Source organism: Galeopterus variegatus, unplaced genomic scaffold (genome assembly GCF_000696425.1).
Source record: "Galeopterus variegatus unplaced genomic scaffold, G_variegatus-3.0.2 Scaffold300, whole genome shotgun sequence".
Lineage (NCBI taxonomy): Eukaryota > Metazoa > Chordata > Mammalia > Dermoptera > Cynocephalidae > Galeopterus > Galeopterus variegatus.
Genome location: NW_007726411.1, coordinates 696,149 through 712,224, shown reverse-complemented (window position 1 = coordinate 712,224; position 16,076 = coordinate 696,149). Strand labels below are relative to the sequence as shown.

Below are 16,076 nucleotides of genomic sequence, written 5' to 3'. Positions count from 1 at the left end.
GTAACATCCTTACTAGGATAATGCTTGCTGTTCTGCCAGGCAGCTAAGTCATGCCAGCAGAATCTGAAACAGCTCATTATCATGGCCCTGCTCTCTTGGTACCTCTGAAAATTAGCTTAGTCATGTGTGCAGTTACTCCAATATCTCAACCACCCTCTATCAGAAACTCGAGCAATCTAGTCACATCCTTTCCACTCCGGGGTACTTATTTACACTCCCCCTGAGTCGCCATAGCTAAAATTATTCTCACAACTAGAACAGGGCTGAGCAGTTTTTAAAACTTCTCTGCCTGCTGTTTCTATGACACTGATATATCCTTGTTCTTCTTTCTTTTTGGCTACTGCATCTTTGTAATACTCAGTGCCTTTCTACCCCCATGGTCCTCCTAGTTCCAGTCTTCATCGTCTTCCTCCCACTTTACAGAACCACTTTTATCAAAATTAGGTGGATTTTAGTGAGTTGTTATTGAACAAAAGACACTTGTTTCTTCAGTAACGTGGGATATAGTCAGTTTCTACCCACTCCAGACTCACAATTCGAGCACATGTGCTTTCTCTTCCCTGTTTTCCCCAAACTCAATCCTAGTGTTAGCTAAGAAGCACTGTTCCTCAAATATTCACATATCCATTCACATCTCTTCAATATTCATTCAGAAGGTGGGAGAACTATGTTATCCACAGGGTCAATGGTTACTGTAGACAACTAAGATTGATGCCTGTGTTAGGAGCATCAGCTCTAGCTTCTCTAGAACAAGTGGCAAAAGTGTCACATAGACACAGCTCTACCCATCTGTGATGGCAAGCTATCCTATTTACCTCCAGAAGAGCCCTTTGGGACACAGGCTCCCTAAAGAATATTGCAAACCATAGAAAACCTAGAGTGTCATTGAGGTGCTGTCCTAGGTTTGTATGGAACATGGTGGACTAAGGGTCCCAGACATCTTTTCAGACAGCATTAGAGAGCATGTGGTAGGCCAGGATTTTGCAAGCTTATGGGACCACTGAACAACTTTAAAATCATCATGCACATCAGTCATCAGTCACATTGGGCTCTCGGGAGATGTAAGATGCAAAAATGGGATCATGAATTATCACCTTAAGGAATAATCAAAATCTTATTCATATGGTTTTTTTAAAGAAAAACTTTATATTATAAATAAAAGTAACTAATGAGGGAAATTAAATAATTTATTTTACTAAGAACAAAAAAGTTATAAATATGCTGCCAAGCTGTAGAGTGTCAGGCAAAAGCACACTCTCAGTTGGCAAGTACAGCTATGTACTCAAGAAGGTGGGCCTTCTCCTCTATCTCCCTGACATGTTCAGGAATAACTGTCACTTCTTAAAAGCGTATCATCACATAATAAAAAGAGCAATAAAACATATTAGTGTCTTCCATGCTTTTTCACAAGTGCATTTTAATGGGGAAAATTTTACCAACATTGTTTTTCCTACAGAACACTTATTTACAGTACACTAAAATTCTGCAGAACACATTGGAGGAAATGCGGGGTTACACAGTCTCTCTGAGTGCTCTGAGCTAAAACCCCTATGACTGTTCACTCTATGTGAGTGATGGGGGGGCTGCCTGGAGAGGAATTTCTGCAGGCCTGGGTCTGGCCCTTGGGACCTGGGGTCAGACAGGGTCCTCACTACAGAGAAGAAAGCATTGACCCTTTAGCTAACAGTCTCTGTTCATCACTGAGGTTAGTATCAAGGAAGTTTAACCTTCCCCCAGAGATCCTGCAGGTTTCGGAAGACATGGGATCTTTAGAGGAGAGAAATAGAGAAAGGCCCTCTCCCAGTGGACATTAAGAAGGCAATGGGAACAAAATCGCCCTGTTGGCTCATCCTGGGAGGGCCGAATGGCCACCAAATAGGGAGGCTTGCTTAGCAGGAACAACTACTGGACTGGAGGGAATATACCTGCAAATAGTCATGCAGACTATTTAAAAGCCAGGGCTGAGCTTGGGGCTAAAGCAGAATAAAAGTTTCCTGGATTGCCTTCTCCTCAACTGTCAATCCAAGAAGCGAATCCCAGGTCCGGATTAATCCTGTCACACATAGGTCCAATATGGTTACTTCACAAGGGATATCCCTTCCCACTGCAGTCAAATGGACCCAGAAATAAAGATTCCTAATTAGGGTTGCAAACAGTTTCACCACAGCCCAGAAATGTAATAGTCACTATCTGCACCTTGCTCATATCCCAGGGATCTAACCCAGAGGTCATCTGGAGACATTCCCCTACATGTTGACTTCCTGCATCTCTCTCTGCCTAGAGCTTTCTCTGGCCACTGCTGTAAGTTCTATTGAGTTAACAGCCCTGGCGTGACCCTCAACAAGTGAGGGGTTGGACTGGAAGATAAAAACCCAGTAACCATATCCTTCAGTGAAACAATTCTGAGCCCTAGTTGCCCATATAAGTAATCTGCTCGTAAAAATACTGCTTTCTTCTTCCTATTTACTTTTTCACTCTTTTATGAGATTCCTGAAGTTAGCTCTCAGAAAAAGTACTTGCACCCACGTTTGTCTCAGGGCACCATGTAAAGATGCTGGGCAAAAGATGGAAAAAGAGAGAATAATTTTTTTCATGGGATCCCAAATTCAGAGCTATCTCTTCCAATTGGAAAGATGTGGGAGAAGGACTGGGCCTTTCTACCTACACCACATCACTATAAAATCCCACCAGTGGGCACAGTGTCACCCTCAACTCTGAAAACAACCTTGTCCTTGGCCAGAGGGATTCATGGTGGTCCAGTACAATTATGGACATCTGGCATCAAGTCAGCCTCATGGCTGAGTCTGCTTTGACCTCAAGCATCTAGAAATCTGACTTAGTCCTGTTCTCAATCCTCACCATTGTACTCCAGTGTCACTGAGGGAATCCCTGCATTGTTCCTCTAAAACTGAATCCTGCAACTCAAATTTGGTTCCAACATATAAGTAGCTTTTCTCCTTTAGACAGAGGAGAGAAAGTTAGCTTAGTCCTTGTTACTCAAAAGAGAAGAATTAAAGACATTGACTGGATGCAATAAAATCAGCAGTGTTTGAATGACTATTGCATAAGTTCATCATGTTAATTAGGATGTGGACACACGAAACATAGAACTTCTAGGAGAGAAGGAAATAGGAAATAGATGTTCAATCCCATATGTGAGTTGACTTTGAAAAGTTCCCTAAGAGACAGACCAAGTACAAATGGGCAGGAGGAAAGGGAGGGAGGCAGGAAAAGTCATGGGGGGAATTAAGGAAGAGGGATAGTCACAGGTGTGAGAGCTCTTCCCAGGACTACAGTACATGAGAGGACTGCCAAGAGCAAACCAGGTCTCCCTCATATGGGTATGGGAACAAGAGCTGCTTCTAGGTCAGGGGGAAGCCAGCAGGGTCTCCATTATAGGGATTTTAGATTCAAGTGCTGCCTCTACCAGCATCTGCTTGACTTTGGGGTGTGCTAAAAAGCTTTAAAAAGTCACTGGACTCAATAATATCTTTGCTTCCTTAAATTTCTATGATTGGATCTGTGATTTTTGCTGCACTTTCCTAAACAAAATGTTCTTTAGTTTTTCAGTTCCTGAGCTTTGTAGTTACCTTGATCTATTGTTTACTAAATGACAGGCACTGTACTAGACTCTGGAGAATTGATGCTGAACAGAATACATATGTTCCCAGCCCTCACCTAGCTTACAATTTAGTAGAAGAAATATAAAAGCAAACAGAAATTACAAATCAGAGGTTTATAGAGAAAGTGCAGAGAGTTATGGAAGCATGAAACTGGAATCCTAATACAGACTTCATATAGGATCAGAAAAGGAGGAAGTTGTCTCAAAGCCAAGAGTTAAAAAATGAGACAGGATTGGCAAAGAAAAGTGGGAAGATAAATTCAGGCAAAGGAAATAGAACAATGAAAAGACTTAAGATGAAAAACAATGGGTCAAACTCAAGGAGAAACTAATAAAAGTAGTATGGCTGGTGACTACAGTGTTGGAGAGGCAAGCCCACAGTTTGGGATTTCTTAAGTGCTATGGGGAGATTTAGAAGGATATTAAACAAGGATGTAGTATAACCATATCTGCATTTTAGAAAGATCATATGGTTACAGTTGCAGAGTGGATTAGAAAGGATTAAAAGGGAAGCAAACTGACCCATAGGAAGCCATTGGGATGACAGTAGCTGGACAAATACGATGGAGTGGTTGGACAGATGTGGAGAGAAGATACGGAGGAAACGGAATCAACAACACTTGATGACTGATTGTATATGAATATGAAACATAAAGGACATAACAATGACACCCAGGTTGTGGGTAGCCATTGGGATGACAGTAGCTGGACAAATACGATGGAGTGGTTGGACAGATGTGGAGAGAAAATACGGAGGAAACGGAATCAACAACACTTGATGACTGATTGTATATGAATATGAAACATAAAGGACATAACAATGACACCCAGGTTGTGGGTAGGCACAGAAATAGACGTTTGGTGCCAGCAGAGGGAGTGAGCCATAGAGGAAAGGCAAGGTGGAGAGATAATAGTGAGTTCATTTGGGGGCATGTTGAGTGTGAGGTGCCATGAGACCTCAAGTGGAGATGCCAAGTGAGGATCTGAGCCCCAAAGACATATGAAAGCTGGAGATAAAGACCCTGGAGTCATCTGCATATAGGTGAGAATTGAAGACATAGGAATGGATGAGATGCTACCAGGAGATTGTGTCCAACAGACCTGGTTTCAGTACCTGTTCCACCACTTCTTAGTAATGTGATCTTAGAAAATTAAATTTTTCTGCTCTGGTTTCTCATTTATGTATTGGAGATAATACCTCATAGGGTACAGTGATTGTTAATGTGACCCTGCATGCAGAGTGCTTAATCCAGTGTCTGGAACATAATGTAATCTCAGCAAATGCTAGTTATTATCAATGCTGTTGTTATTGTTATTATTTAAAAAAAACATAAAAGAGAGTGCCAAGATTCAAAAGCATGTATGGGAGAAGATGAGGAAGAGGAGATTGAGAAGACAGAAAGTTAGGAAAACCAGGAGAGTGTCACAGCAGCCAAGGAGAAGAGAGTATTTCAAGGAGAAAGTGGTCAAAATGGCCAATAGGACCACCAGGATAAGAACTGAGAAGGGTCCCCTGAATTTAGCCATAAGAAGGTCTCTGGTGTACTTGCAAGGAATAGTTTTAATGAGATAGAGGGCAGAGGCCAAGCTGCAAGCATTGAAGAGTGGCTGGAGACAGTGAGCGGAAATGAGTGGGAGAAGGGAACCCCATCTGGATAGGTTGTGCATCAAGTGAAAGTTTTTAAGTCTGAAGTAGAGTTATGCATCTCTAAATGCTGATAGGAAGGAGCCAGGAGACAAGGAGGTAGAGAAAAATGAGGTAGCAAGGGGAAAATATTCTAAGCAGAGGGAAAAGATTGGTCTTCGCCAGAATGAGGGATGATACCTCCCTGTTGTGATAGGAGAGAAGGAGGAAAGAAGAGTGCAGATGTAGGCAAATTGGAGGTTTGGTGGCATGAAGTCAAGGAGTTCTGTTTTTCTCCATGAACTAGGAAACATGGTCACTTACTGCAAGAGGAGACAGGGACTAGTCAGAAAACATGAAGGGTATTTGAAGTCTCAGACTAGGAGAAACTGCTGACTAAGGAAACCATATGATTCTTAGGCAGTACTGATGTTCCTCATCATCCCTCAGCAGTTCAGATTCAAAAAATCTGACTTAGACTGCTCTAGATTGTCCTAGGCATGGGATTTAGGATAAGGATAAGGGAGTGGCTAAAATGGTGGACCATGGGTCTGATCTAGCTATGAAAAGAAGTGTTCAGCCATGGACAAAGAGAAAGTAACCTGGAGGTCCAAATGAAGTTCAAACAGGAACAAATGTTGAAAATGTCAATAAATAAAAGGTTGTGGTCAGAAAGTAGAATGAGACTTAAAGCAGATCATGAACCAAAACCTTTGAAGAATTCAGGAAAGTGCCTAGAGCTCAGTGGTCCTAGAAATGAGGAGAGAGGGCAGTATGGCTGCATCTGGTACTGGTGGTGGGATGTTACAAAGTGGGGAATTATCCGTGACTTAGACATGCAAGGGAAGCAAAGACATGACCCCGAGGTACCTGGAATAGGATGGAATAAATAGCCTCCCCTGAGAGCATTGCAGAAGAATGGGGTCCTGGGAGGATCCCAGTGTGAGTTAAGAGAGGAGCTGGAGGCAAGGGTAGGAGGAGCTGTTCTAGCAATCAAGGGATGGATGGGAGGCAGAGGGCCAATGGGCAAACTGTCACCTTTCTGTGGTTATGTCCACTCTCAGAAGAGTATGAATGAGAAGATGGAATTCCCCCTTGGGTCACCGGAAACTACCAACTTCCGTCGGTTTACTCAGGAGTCACTGGTGGAGATTGAGAAGCGAATTGCTGCCGATCAGGCAGCAAAGAAAGTCAGAAACAAGTACAGGGGGCGGAAGGACAGAGAAGAAAAGCCTCGGCCTGAGCTAGACTTGAAAGCCTGCAACCAGCTGCCCAAGTTCTATGGTGAGCTCCCAGCAGAACTGATTGGGGAGCCCCTGGAGGATCTAGATCCCTTCTACAGTACACACCGGGTAAGAGCTACCAGTGGAACGTCTGCTCTCAGCTCTTGCAGAGGAAGTCTCAGTCCCACCCAGCCCAGGGAGTCCTCCTGAACCGTGGGTGATGTGGCAGTGTGTTAAAGACTCTGTTAAGGAAAAATACCTGCTCTCAGCTCTTGCAGAGGAAGTCTCAGTCCCACCCAGCCCAGGGAGTCCTCCTGAACCCTGGGTGATGTGGCAGTGTGTTAAAGACTCTGTTGAGGAAAAATATACTTGAAAGCCTGCAACCAGCTGCCCAAGTTCTATGGTGAGCTCCCAGCAGAACTGATTGGGGAGCCCCTGGAGGATCTAGATCCCTTCTACAGTACACACCGGGTAAGAGCTACCAGTGGAACGTCTGCTCTCAGCTCTTGCAGAGGAAGTCTCAGTCCCACCCAGCCCAGGGAGTCCTCCTGAACCGTGGGTGATGTGGCAGTGTGTTAAAGACTCTGTTAAGGAAAAATACATCTAACTTGCCTCTTTGATGCTCTCTTTAAATCATTGTTACATTTATGATAGAGACTAATTAAACCCAAAGCCTAAAAGCAGACAACTGCTGCAGAGCTTGCAGATAAAGTTGGCTGTTACCTTGGGTGAGCTCTGGCCTAAGGCTCTCTGCAGGTGGAAAGCAGATATCTAGAAGTTGGGGGAGGGGAATGTGGGGAAGAGGGAAAGAAAGCAGGATGATTTAAGCCAGTGGTCCTCAAAGTATAATCTTGGAATGACTACAGTCTTCAAATCCTTTTAGTAGGTTCATGAGGTCAAAACTATTTGATAACAATACTTCAATGTCATTTGTCTTTTTTACTCACATTCTCTTATAAATATACAGTGGTGAGCGTAGAGGTTACTGATGGGGATGATGTCATCACTGTAACAGCTGCTGCAATGTGTGCTTGTATATTCCTGTTTTAAATATTTCTAAGTCTTTAATTTCTAACATGAGATATATATGTACACACATATTACATAAATTATACATGCACATATATGTGTGTACTTATATGTTAGTTTTTAATATGATATAGACATACATACATATATATGGTATAAGCAAAATGGTATAAATATAAACAAAAGCTCTTTGGGGTCCTCAGTAATTTTCAAGATTAACACTTTTTGAAATCAAAACTCTTGAGAACCACTAGTTTAAACAAGAGCTGCTCCATGAAAATTGCCTCATCTGTATCTTATCTTAGATATTCTACACAGCCAAAAAAAAAAAATGGTGAATGCATGTTTGGAAGTTAAGAGGAGCAGGGATCAGCCATCTCAAATATGATTTGTAGATAAAATAAAGGGCACTGGAATATCTTTCTCCCTCCTCTCCCCTGCCAAGAGCCACACCCTCCTAAGTGCTCAGAGGAAAGAAACAGGGGAGGGCTTAAGAGGCAGAGAGTTAGGAGGTGGGATACAGAAGAAATGTCACAGGACTGGGGATGGTCTTCTAGTCAGAAGAGGAATAAATTGCAACCAGAACTCCACCATCCTGCTGCCAGAGTCCTCTCCAAGGCATGATGCATCTTAGCAGCCCCAGGGTCAGTCATCTGTCCACTGAGCACCCTCAGTGGGCCCATCTTGGTAGACAGTCAGCCATGGAGACTGGGATCTTGTGGGAGTGTGAGGATATGGCTTTTAATCCCTTTTCCTCCCTCTCTGCACCTCCGTTTGGCTCCAATGGACCTGTTGTTCCCAGAGTCCTTCTTGCTCATAAACCTAAGATGATGCCACTCAAGCTCAAAAACATGCTTGTGTAAGGATTCTTGTTTCTCACTTGAGATCTGATTTCTGTTGTGTTTTGTTTTAGACATTTATGGTGCTGAACAAAGGGAGGACCATTTCCCGGTTTAGTGCCACTCGGGCCTTGTGGCTATTCAGCCCTTTCAACCTGATCAGAAGAACAGCCATCAAAATATCTGTCCACTCATATCCTTTGCATGGTTGCTTCTTTTACATGTTAGCATTAGGCCTTGCCCATTCTGTCCAGGACCTTCCTGAGAGGTTAGCAATAGAGTCTTCCTCCAATTGAATCTTGAGACAATGAAAAATTAAATTGAAAAAAATTGTTTGTCCCTTTAATGTGTCCAACACCCCAAAGCAGTTCCAAGACACAGAGGAAGTGTCTGTGCAGCCCACAAGTGGTTTGGGACCACCTCAGACTAATATGGACACACCTGTGGTTGCACAACTTGGAAAATGCCCTCTTTATGAGGGGAGTTTTCCTGATGCCCCAGGCACTTCTCACCATGGTATGTAGCCAGCTCTTCTCACAACATAGCAACTAGTAAGAGGGCCCCAAGGCTTCTTCGGGCAGATGAGATAGGCATGAGGTGTTACTCTGTGCCATAGCTGTGCTGGGGAGGGGCTGCTTACAAGGCAGAAGAGCAGTACCTCCCAGAGGGCAAAAAAAAAAAAAAACAGACCATGATGGGCAGAGTACAGATTGTCTTAATTATACCTCATGGGTCACAGGGCCCTGCCAACATCACAAATTACGCCAAAACTACCAGCAGGTTAAAAATGCAGTAGTCTAAGGTTCATGCCATAGGGAAGTATAATGATTAGAGACACAGTGGTCAAATATCTGTATTATATTAATTGCCTTAGGTAGCATCAGAAGCTGCCTTTGGGTTTTTTTTCAAGGCAAGCCAAACTAGTAGAAAAAAGAGACTTTGGCTTGGTTTCCAAGAATCTTCCCTGGTGATCATTCAAACTGAAAGTTCCCAATGACAAATTCAGCCCTGACTTCCAGGAGACAAGCCAAACTAGTAGAAAAAAGAGACTTTGGCTTGGTTTCCAAGAATCTTCCCTGGTGATCGTTCAAACTGAAAGTTCCCAATGACAAATTCAGCCCTGACTTCCAGGAGATTCGTGTGCAAGAAGAGCCCTGCTTCAGTTGCCTGACAGATGGTAGCCAACCTCTTCTTAGGAGGCTTCAGTAAAAGGGACCTCTCCTCCCCCCACCCACACCCCCACACACTGGGGCAGCTTGTTGGATTGCTGGACAGTTATCATTGAGCTAGTAACCCCAGCACAGAGTCATCTGCACACCCAACATGAAACTGCACTGCTTGATGAAGTTGCATTACATTTTCTCTTTCCATGTTTTTTTTCTTTATGGGTAATCAGCAGGAATTATATTTTATGAACTGAATCTTGGATTTCCAGATTCTGCAGAAGGATATTTACTGATAATAGGAGGCTCTCATTTGTTAAGTACTCCCTAAGTGTCAATGCTGTCATAGGTACAAAAGTCTTTGAGGTAGGGTTTAGCATCCCCATTTTACAGATAATGGAATTGACCCTAGGAAGCATAAAGAACAGTGTCCCAGGTCACACAGTTAGTTCAGAAGTCCATCCTGCATTCTGCTAAGAGCAGTATCTGCAATGAGCAAGTGGGCAGTTAATGGAAATGAATTAGGGTAATTATTCTCTCAGTGTGTCAGCTCTACTTGGGTAATTGTTGCTTTTTAAAATATATATATACAATTACACAGAAATTACAAATAAAGAGAATGGAAAACATACAAACTCCTCTCTGTGAATCCTGGTTGATTTTCATCTAGATAAATAAGAAACAGCTAATTAGAAATAAAATCCCTTTAAAAGAACCAAGTGATCAGTGAATATTATTTTCATCTTGAGGTTTGATGAGTAAAAAAAAAATTGCTTGGTGGAATCACAGCAGGACTAAAAAGGTATTGAGGAGGTCTCCTGCTCATAAAAGTCTGCATTTATGTATTAAAATCTCATGAAATGGTAATTCTAGTCCCAAAATATACTCCCATTCTTAGCCAGAAGTCCATTCATTAGTGTGACAGTCTCAGCTAAGTCAGGAAAACAATCTGACTAAAGTAATCCCAAAGAAATCTTGTACCCCTCCACTTATCTCCAGCTTCCTGACTTCTCTTTGTCTTTTAGAATAAAAGAGACATTTGCCAGATGACATTTCAGGCCACCTTGTATAGTGAAATGAAGGCTTCAGAGCAGAAAGACATTTTGGAAATGGGATTCCATTTCCTTCCATCAAACAGATTTGAGTTCACATCTCAGCACCATGGTTGACTAGCTGTATGATCTTGGAAAAGTTATTTAAGTTTTGTCAGCCTGTTTTCTCAGCTTTGAAATGTAGATAATAATATCCACCTGTAGGTTAGTAGTTTTAGAAATAATGCTGACAAAGTACTCAGCCCAGGTTAGGTACTGAGTTCATGTTAGCGGTTGTTATGTGGTAAGACCATAAAGCTAATATTAGCTGAGAGTTATGAAATTAATCATTCAGCATCAAAGTGAGCCTAGATGACATCAGAGAGATTGGTGATGTTCAGTTTTTCCTTAACACAGGCCTCTCAGGTGGTTCAGTTTATTTATTACAGTCACTATTTTGGTCAATTGTGTATACATGACCCAAAATGATATTCCAGAGAAAATTGAGTGAGTAAATTTGCTATTATTATTGTGCCTTCTTCTCCTCTTGTTCTCTTCCCTTCCTTCATGTGCTGGCCTTTTTCTTTTATGTATTCTGTCAGTTCTCATTCAGGCAATACTGAATCCTATTGTCCATTTGACTTTGTAATGATTAGGTTTCTTCTTCTGTTGACTTTGTTTCATAAACGAATAAATGATTTTCAGCTTCAAGGAGGTATAGGTTAATGATTCTGCACACTGGAATCCCCTGGGAAACTTTTAAACTACTAATACCTCGGTCCCAGCCCCAGATGGTCTAATATCATTGGTCTGGGGTGGCCTGGGCATATGACTTTCCCTCTTCCCAACAAACACACACTCACTCACCTGCTAGGTGCATGCATGAATCAAGTTTAGAGAAGGTCTACTCTGAAAGAGAGGCAGGAGCAAGACTGAGACAGAACTAAGACAAATGGTTCTGGAATATACTTAGAAAATAAGCCATGGCTGAAATTGTTTATTTAAGTTATCATGGCTCATACGCTTCAAAGTGACCTTAATATTCCTGAGGTTATTCTATTTCCCTAGGTTAGAAGATGGAACCCTATAGTTTCAGAATATGGTGCCTTTCCAAAAACATCCTGCACCAATACATCTGGAACAGATGCCTCCACCCCAGCTTAAGTCTGACATACCTACAGATGTAATAACAGGAGCTCTGCAAAGCTTTCTCTGTTTCCGACTTTTTTTTTTTTTTTTTTTTTTTGCTAACTGTTAACAGTAATACATGCCACAATAGAGAAATATATTCCATTTCTGTTAATAGATTAAAGGATAAAAATCATTTGGCCATCTTAATTGATACTGAAAAATCATTTGATAAATTTCAATTGCTATTTATGATTTAAAACTCAGAAAAATTGAAAAAGAAGGGAATTGCTTCACACTGATAAAGGCTAATCATTCTTATGTCATACTTAATTGTGAACATGGAAATCTTTCCCTTTGAGATCAAAAGAAAAAGAAAAGGCACAGATGTCTGTTCTCATCAGTCCAACTTTGTAAAGGAGTTTCTAGACAGTGTAGTAAGGCAAGGAAAAGAAATAAAAGATGCAAGAATAAGAAAAGTACCAAGGATGTCATAAATTACAGGTAATAAGATTGTGTAACATATAACATCCAATGTAATCTAGAGAAAAACTACTGGAATTAATAAGGGAGTATGGTAAGGTAGCTGGGTACAAATTAATATACACAAATCAGTTGCATATCTATACACTAGCAGCAAACAGAAAATAAAATAGTTTTTTAAAATACCACTTACTCTGGTATTTAAAATTGCCAAGTATCTAGGCATAAGATTATCGAAGTATGAGTAAGATCTCTACAAGGAAAATTATAAAATGCATTGAATAGAATTAAAGAAAACCCAATAAACGGTGAGATATATTATGTTCTTGGATTCAAAGCCTCAATATCGTAAAGACTCCCAAAAACAACTAATAAAGTTAATATGATTCCAAAGTCAAAATCCCAGCAGGCTTTTTTTATATTATTTGACAAACTGACTCTAAAATTTATATGAAAATGCAAAATGCAAATTATAGCTTAGATACTTTTGAGGAAATAAACAAGGGGAGAGAACTTGCTCTATGGATGTCAAAATTTACTATAGAGCTGTAATAATTGAAACAGTGTGCCACAGTGTAAGATTAGTCAGACCAGAGTAACAGAGTGGACAGCTCATAAACAGACCAATGCATGTGCAGATGTTTAATTCATGATAACAGAAAAGTGGGAAAAGGGCAGTCTTTAGTAAATGATGCTGAAGAATTAGGAATCCCAGTGGAAAAATCATATTTCACATCCAAATTTACACCACACATAAACATCAACTCTAGGTGGATTAACACCTAACTTCCTTTATAAAATACAAAGACATAAAGCTTTTAGAAGGGGGAAAAGAAAACCCAAGAGTATCTTTATGACCTCAGCTTAGAGAAAGCTTCATTACACATAAAATAAGAAGCACTAACCAAAGAGGAAAAGACGTATACATTTTAGTACACTAAAATTAAGAACTTCTGTTCATCAGAAGACAGTTTTAAGAGAGTGAAAAAGCAAGCCTACTCAATAGAAGATATCTGCAACACATATAACTAAGCAGTGCTTATATCAAGAGTAATGAACCCCCACAAATCAATTAGAAAAATGTCAGAGCAACCAATTATAAAATGAGCAAAAAATTTGCACAGGCACGTTACAAACATACAAATGGCCAATAAACATATGTAAGTATTCTCAACCTTTTTTTATCAAGATGCAAATCAAAATCATACTGAGAGTATTACACTACAGGCACGTTACAAACATACAAATGGCCAATAAACATATGTAAGTATTCTCAACCTTTTTTATCAAGATGCAAATCAAAATCATACTGAGAGTATTACACTCTGATTGTATGAGAAAAATTTTGAAGTGTGAAAACACGAAGTATTGAGAAATATATGGAGAAACAGAAACTTATACAATGCTGATGGGAGTGTAAATTTGGACAACCTAATTGGAAAGCAGTGGACATTATCTAGTAAAGACGAAAACACATATGCACTATGTCCCTCTAATTATACTCTTAGGTACCTTAACTTAACAAAAGTATGTGCTTGTGGGCACCAGAATACAGCTACAAGAAAATTTATGAGCATTGCCCATAAAACCCCGAAACTAGAAACAACCCAAATGTTCATAAATTTTTGAATACATTACATATTTCTGTTATATTCTAAAAATGAGATAATGTGCAGCAGTGAAAATGAATAGACTATAGCTCCGCACAACAATAAGGATGAATCTTAAGAACATAATACTGAACAAAAAAGCCTGACAAAATTCAAAAACAAGCAAAACTAAACTATTTTGTTTAGGGATGCATACTTAGGAAATAAAAATATAAATAAAGTAAGACAAGAAAAAGTACCAAGAATGAGAATAGTCACCTCTAAGGCAGAGGAGAAAGAATGTAATTGGGAAGGGCCTTGTGAAGTGCTCCTAATGTTCCATTTGGTGACATGAATAGTTGTCACACAAGCTGCTATGGACTGAATTGTGTCCCGCCAAAAATGCATATGTTGAAACTCTAACTCCCCATGTTACTGTGTTGGAGACAGGGCCTTTAAGGAAATGATTGAGGTTAAATGAGGGTGGAGCCCTTATCTGATAGAACAGGTGCCCTTTAAGAGAAAGAGACATCAAGGTTCTCTCCCTACCATGTGAGGACACAGGGAGAAGTCGGCCACCTATGAGCCAAGAAGAGGGTCCTTACCAGATCCCAACCATGCTGGCACTCTGATCTCAGACTTCCAGCCTCCAAAACTGTGAGAAAATAAATTTCTGCTGTTTAAGCCACCCAGTTTACTTTGTTATGGCAGCAAGACCTGACTAGTACACAAACATTCATTTCAAAACAATGAATTTATGTTTCATGTGTATTTTTATCATGCACATTACATATCATAAGAAAAAGCTTAAGAAACAAAATAATTTTTAAAAAATAAATGACCATTGCATAACATGCAGAATACATGGGTATTCTGAGAAACTATAAAATCATATTTAATATGGCTGATATTATGCAGCATGAAAAATTTCTATTCTACTTCCTATTGCATAACATGCAGAATACATGGGTATTCTGAGAAACTATAAAATCATATTTAATATGGCTAATATTATGCAGCATGAAAAATTTCTATTCTACTTCCTAACATTTTTTTTTTAAAGATGACCGGTAAGGGGATCTTAACCCTTGACTTGGTGTTGTCAGCACCACGCTCTCCCAAGTGAGCCACGGGGCCGGCCGTCTACTTCAAAACTTTTAATGCAAGGCATTTTTTTTCTCAAAATGAGTTATTTTGGAGTTATTTGGGGATTCTGATTAAATACGGAAGATAGCAGGCACATGTTTTACTCCACCTCTCAAAATGCCAATAAAATGACAGCATGAAATAAGAACAGTATAAATATACAAGAACAAAGAGAAGAAGAAAGGAAAACACAGAGGACAAAAGATGTCAAAACAGTCTTGGAAGACCAAAAGTGGGTGTAAGAGTGGTAAATTGCCTAGCAGAGCAGAACTGTTAAACCATAGTGCCTGCAGAAGGGGATGAAAATGAAGATGAAGGCATTTTACCTCCTACAAATCCTAGAGGCCCTGGAAATGTTGACATGATACAAATAGCAAAATATGGGAGCAGAAAGAAGAAAGAATGTGGGAGCAGAGTATGTTCACTTATTGATGCTTCAATAATAGCAAGAAATTAAGGAGTATTTTTTAAGGTTGATAAATCAAGGAATGGAAAAATAATTATATTCAACAGTACTAAGGTAAGCATGAAAAAGATAGTTTTAACAGTCAGATGACAGATAAAACAGATGGGAAATGAAAGAGAATTACCAATTGGAAATAAAAGATATTGTTTAAAAAAAATAGCATACTAAGGGCAATGTATTGCAGTTTTAATTGTAATTATACATCTGTAATGATAAGTTTGTACTCATAAAGGTAATCACTAGAACAAAAATACAAACTCTTCTAAATATCAGAGAAATTGTACACAAACAAAGCAAATAAAACATACCAGATAATAAAATATTTTTTAAAATATAAAATAACATAAGCAACTAAGACCAAGCAAATCTGTCAAGTCAATAAAAACAAGTGAATTTGACTCACCTACTTTAAAAAATTAATATTATATTACAAAGCAATATTCAACTCTGTGTTGAATAAGAAAGATACATCTCAAAGTGATTTAGAAGGGCTGGAATTAAAGAATGAGCAAAGACATAAGCAAAGACAAACAGAAAGAAAGCAGGAGCTAAGATCTTAATATCAGAGAAAGTGGAATTTAGGCCAAAAAGCATTAAACAGGACAAAAATGACACTTTGTAATGCTAAATAATCCATAACAGGAATTTATATCTTTGCAACAAATAATGTGGCAATAATATTTATAAATCAAAAATTATAAGAGTAAAAGAATAAATAGACAAAAACATATAA

The 16,076-nt window shown here is 39.7% G+C and overlaps 1 protein-coding gene across 1 annotated transcript in view; it reads left to right on the top strand.

Moving 5' to 3' along the window:
- The first annotated feature begins 6,328 nt into the window (after nt 1-6,328).
- SCN10A (sodium channel, voltage-gated, type X, alpha subunit) overlaps nt 6,329-16,076 on the top strand; it is a 100,556-nt gene continuing 90,808 nt past the window's right edge. Inside the window, exons 1-3 of the mRNA XM_008567173.1 lie at nt 6,329-6,598; nt 8,412-8,539; nt 10,958-11,038. Coding sequence (XP_008565395.1) covers nt 6,329-6,598; nt 8,412-8,539; nt 10,958-11,038 — 479 coding nt within the window. The remainder of the gene's footprint in view (nt 6,599-8,411; nt 8,540-10,957; nt 11,039-16,076) is intronic.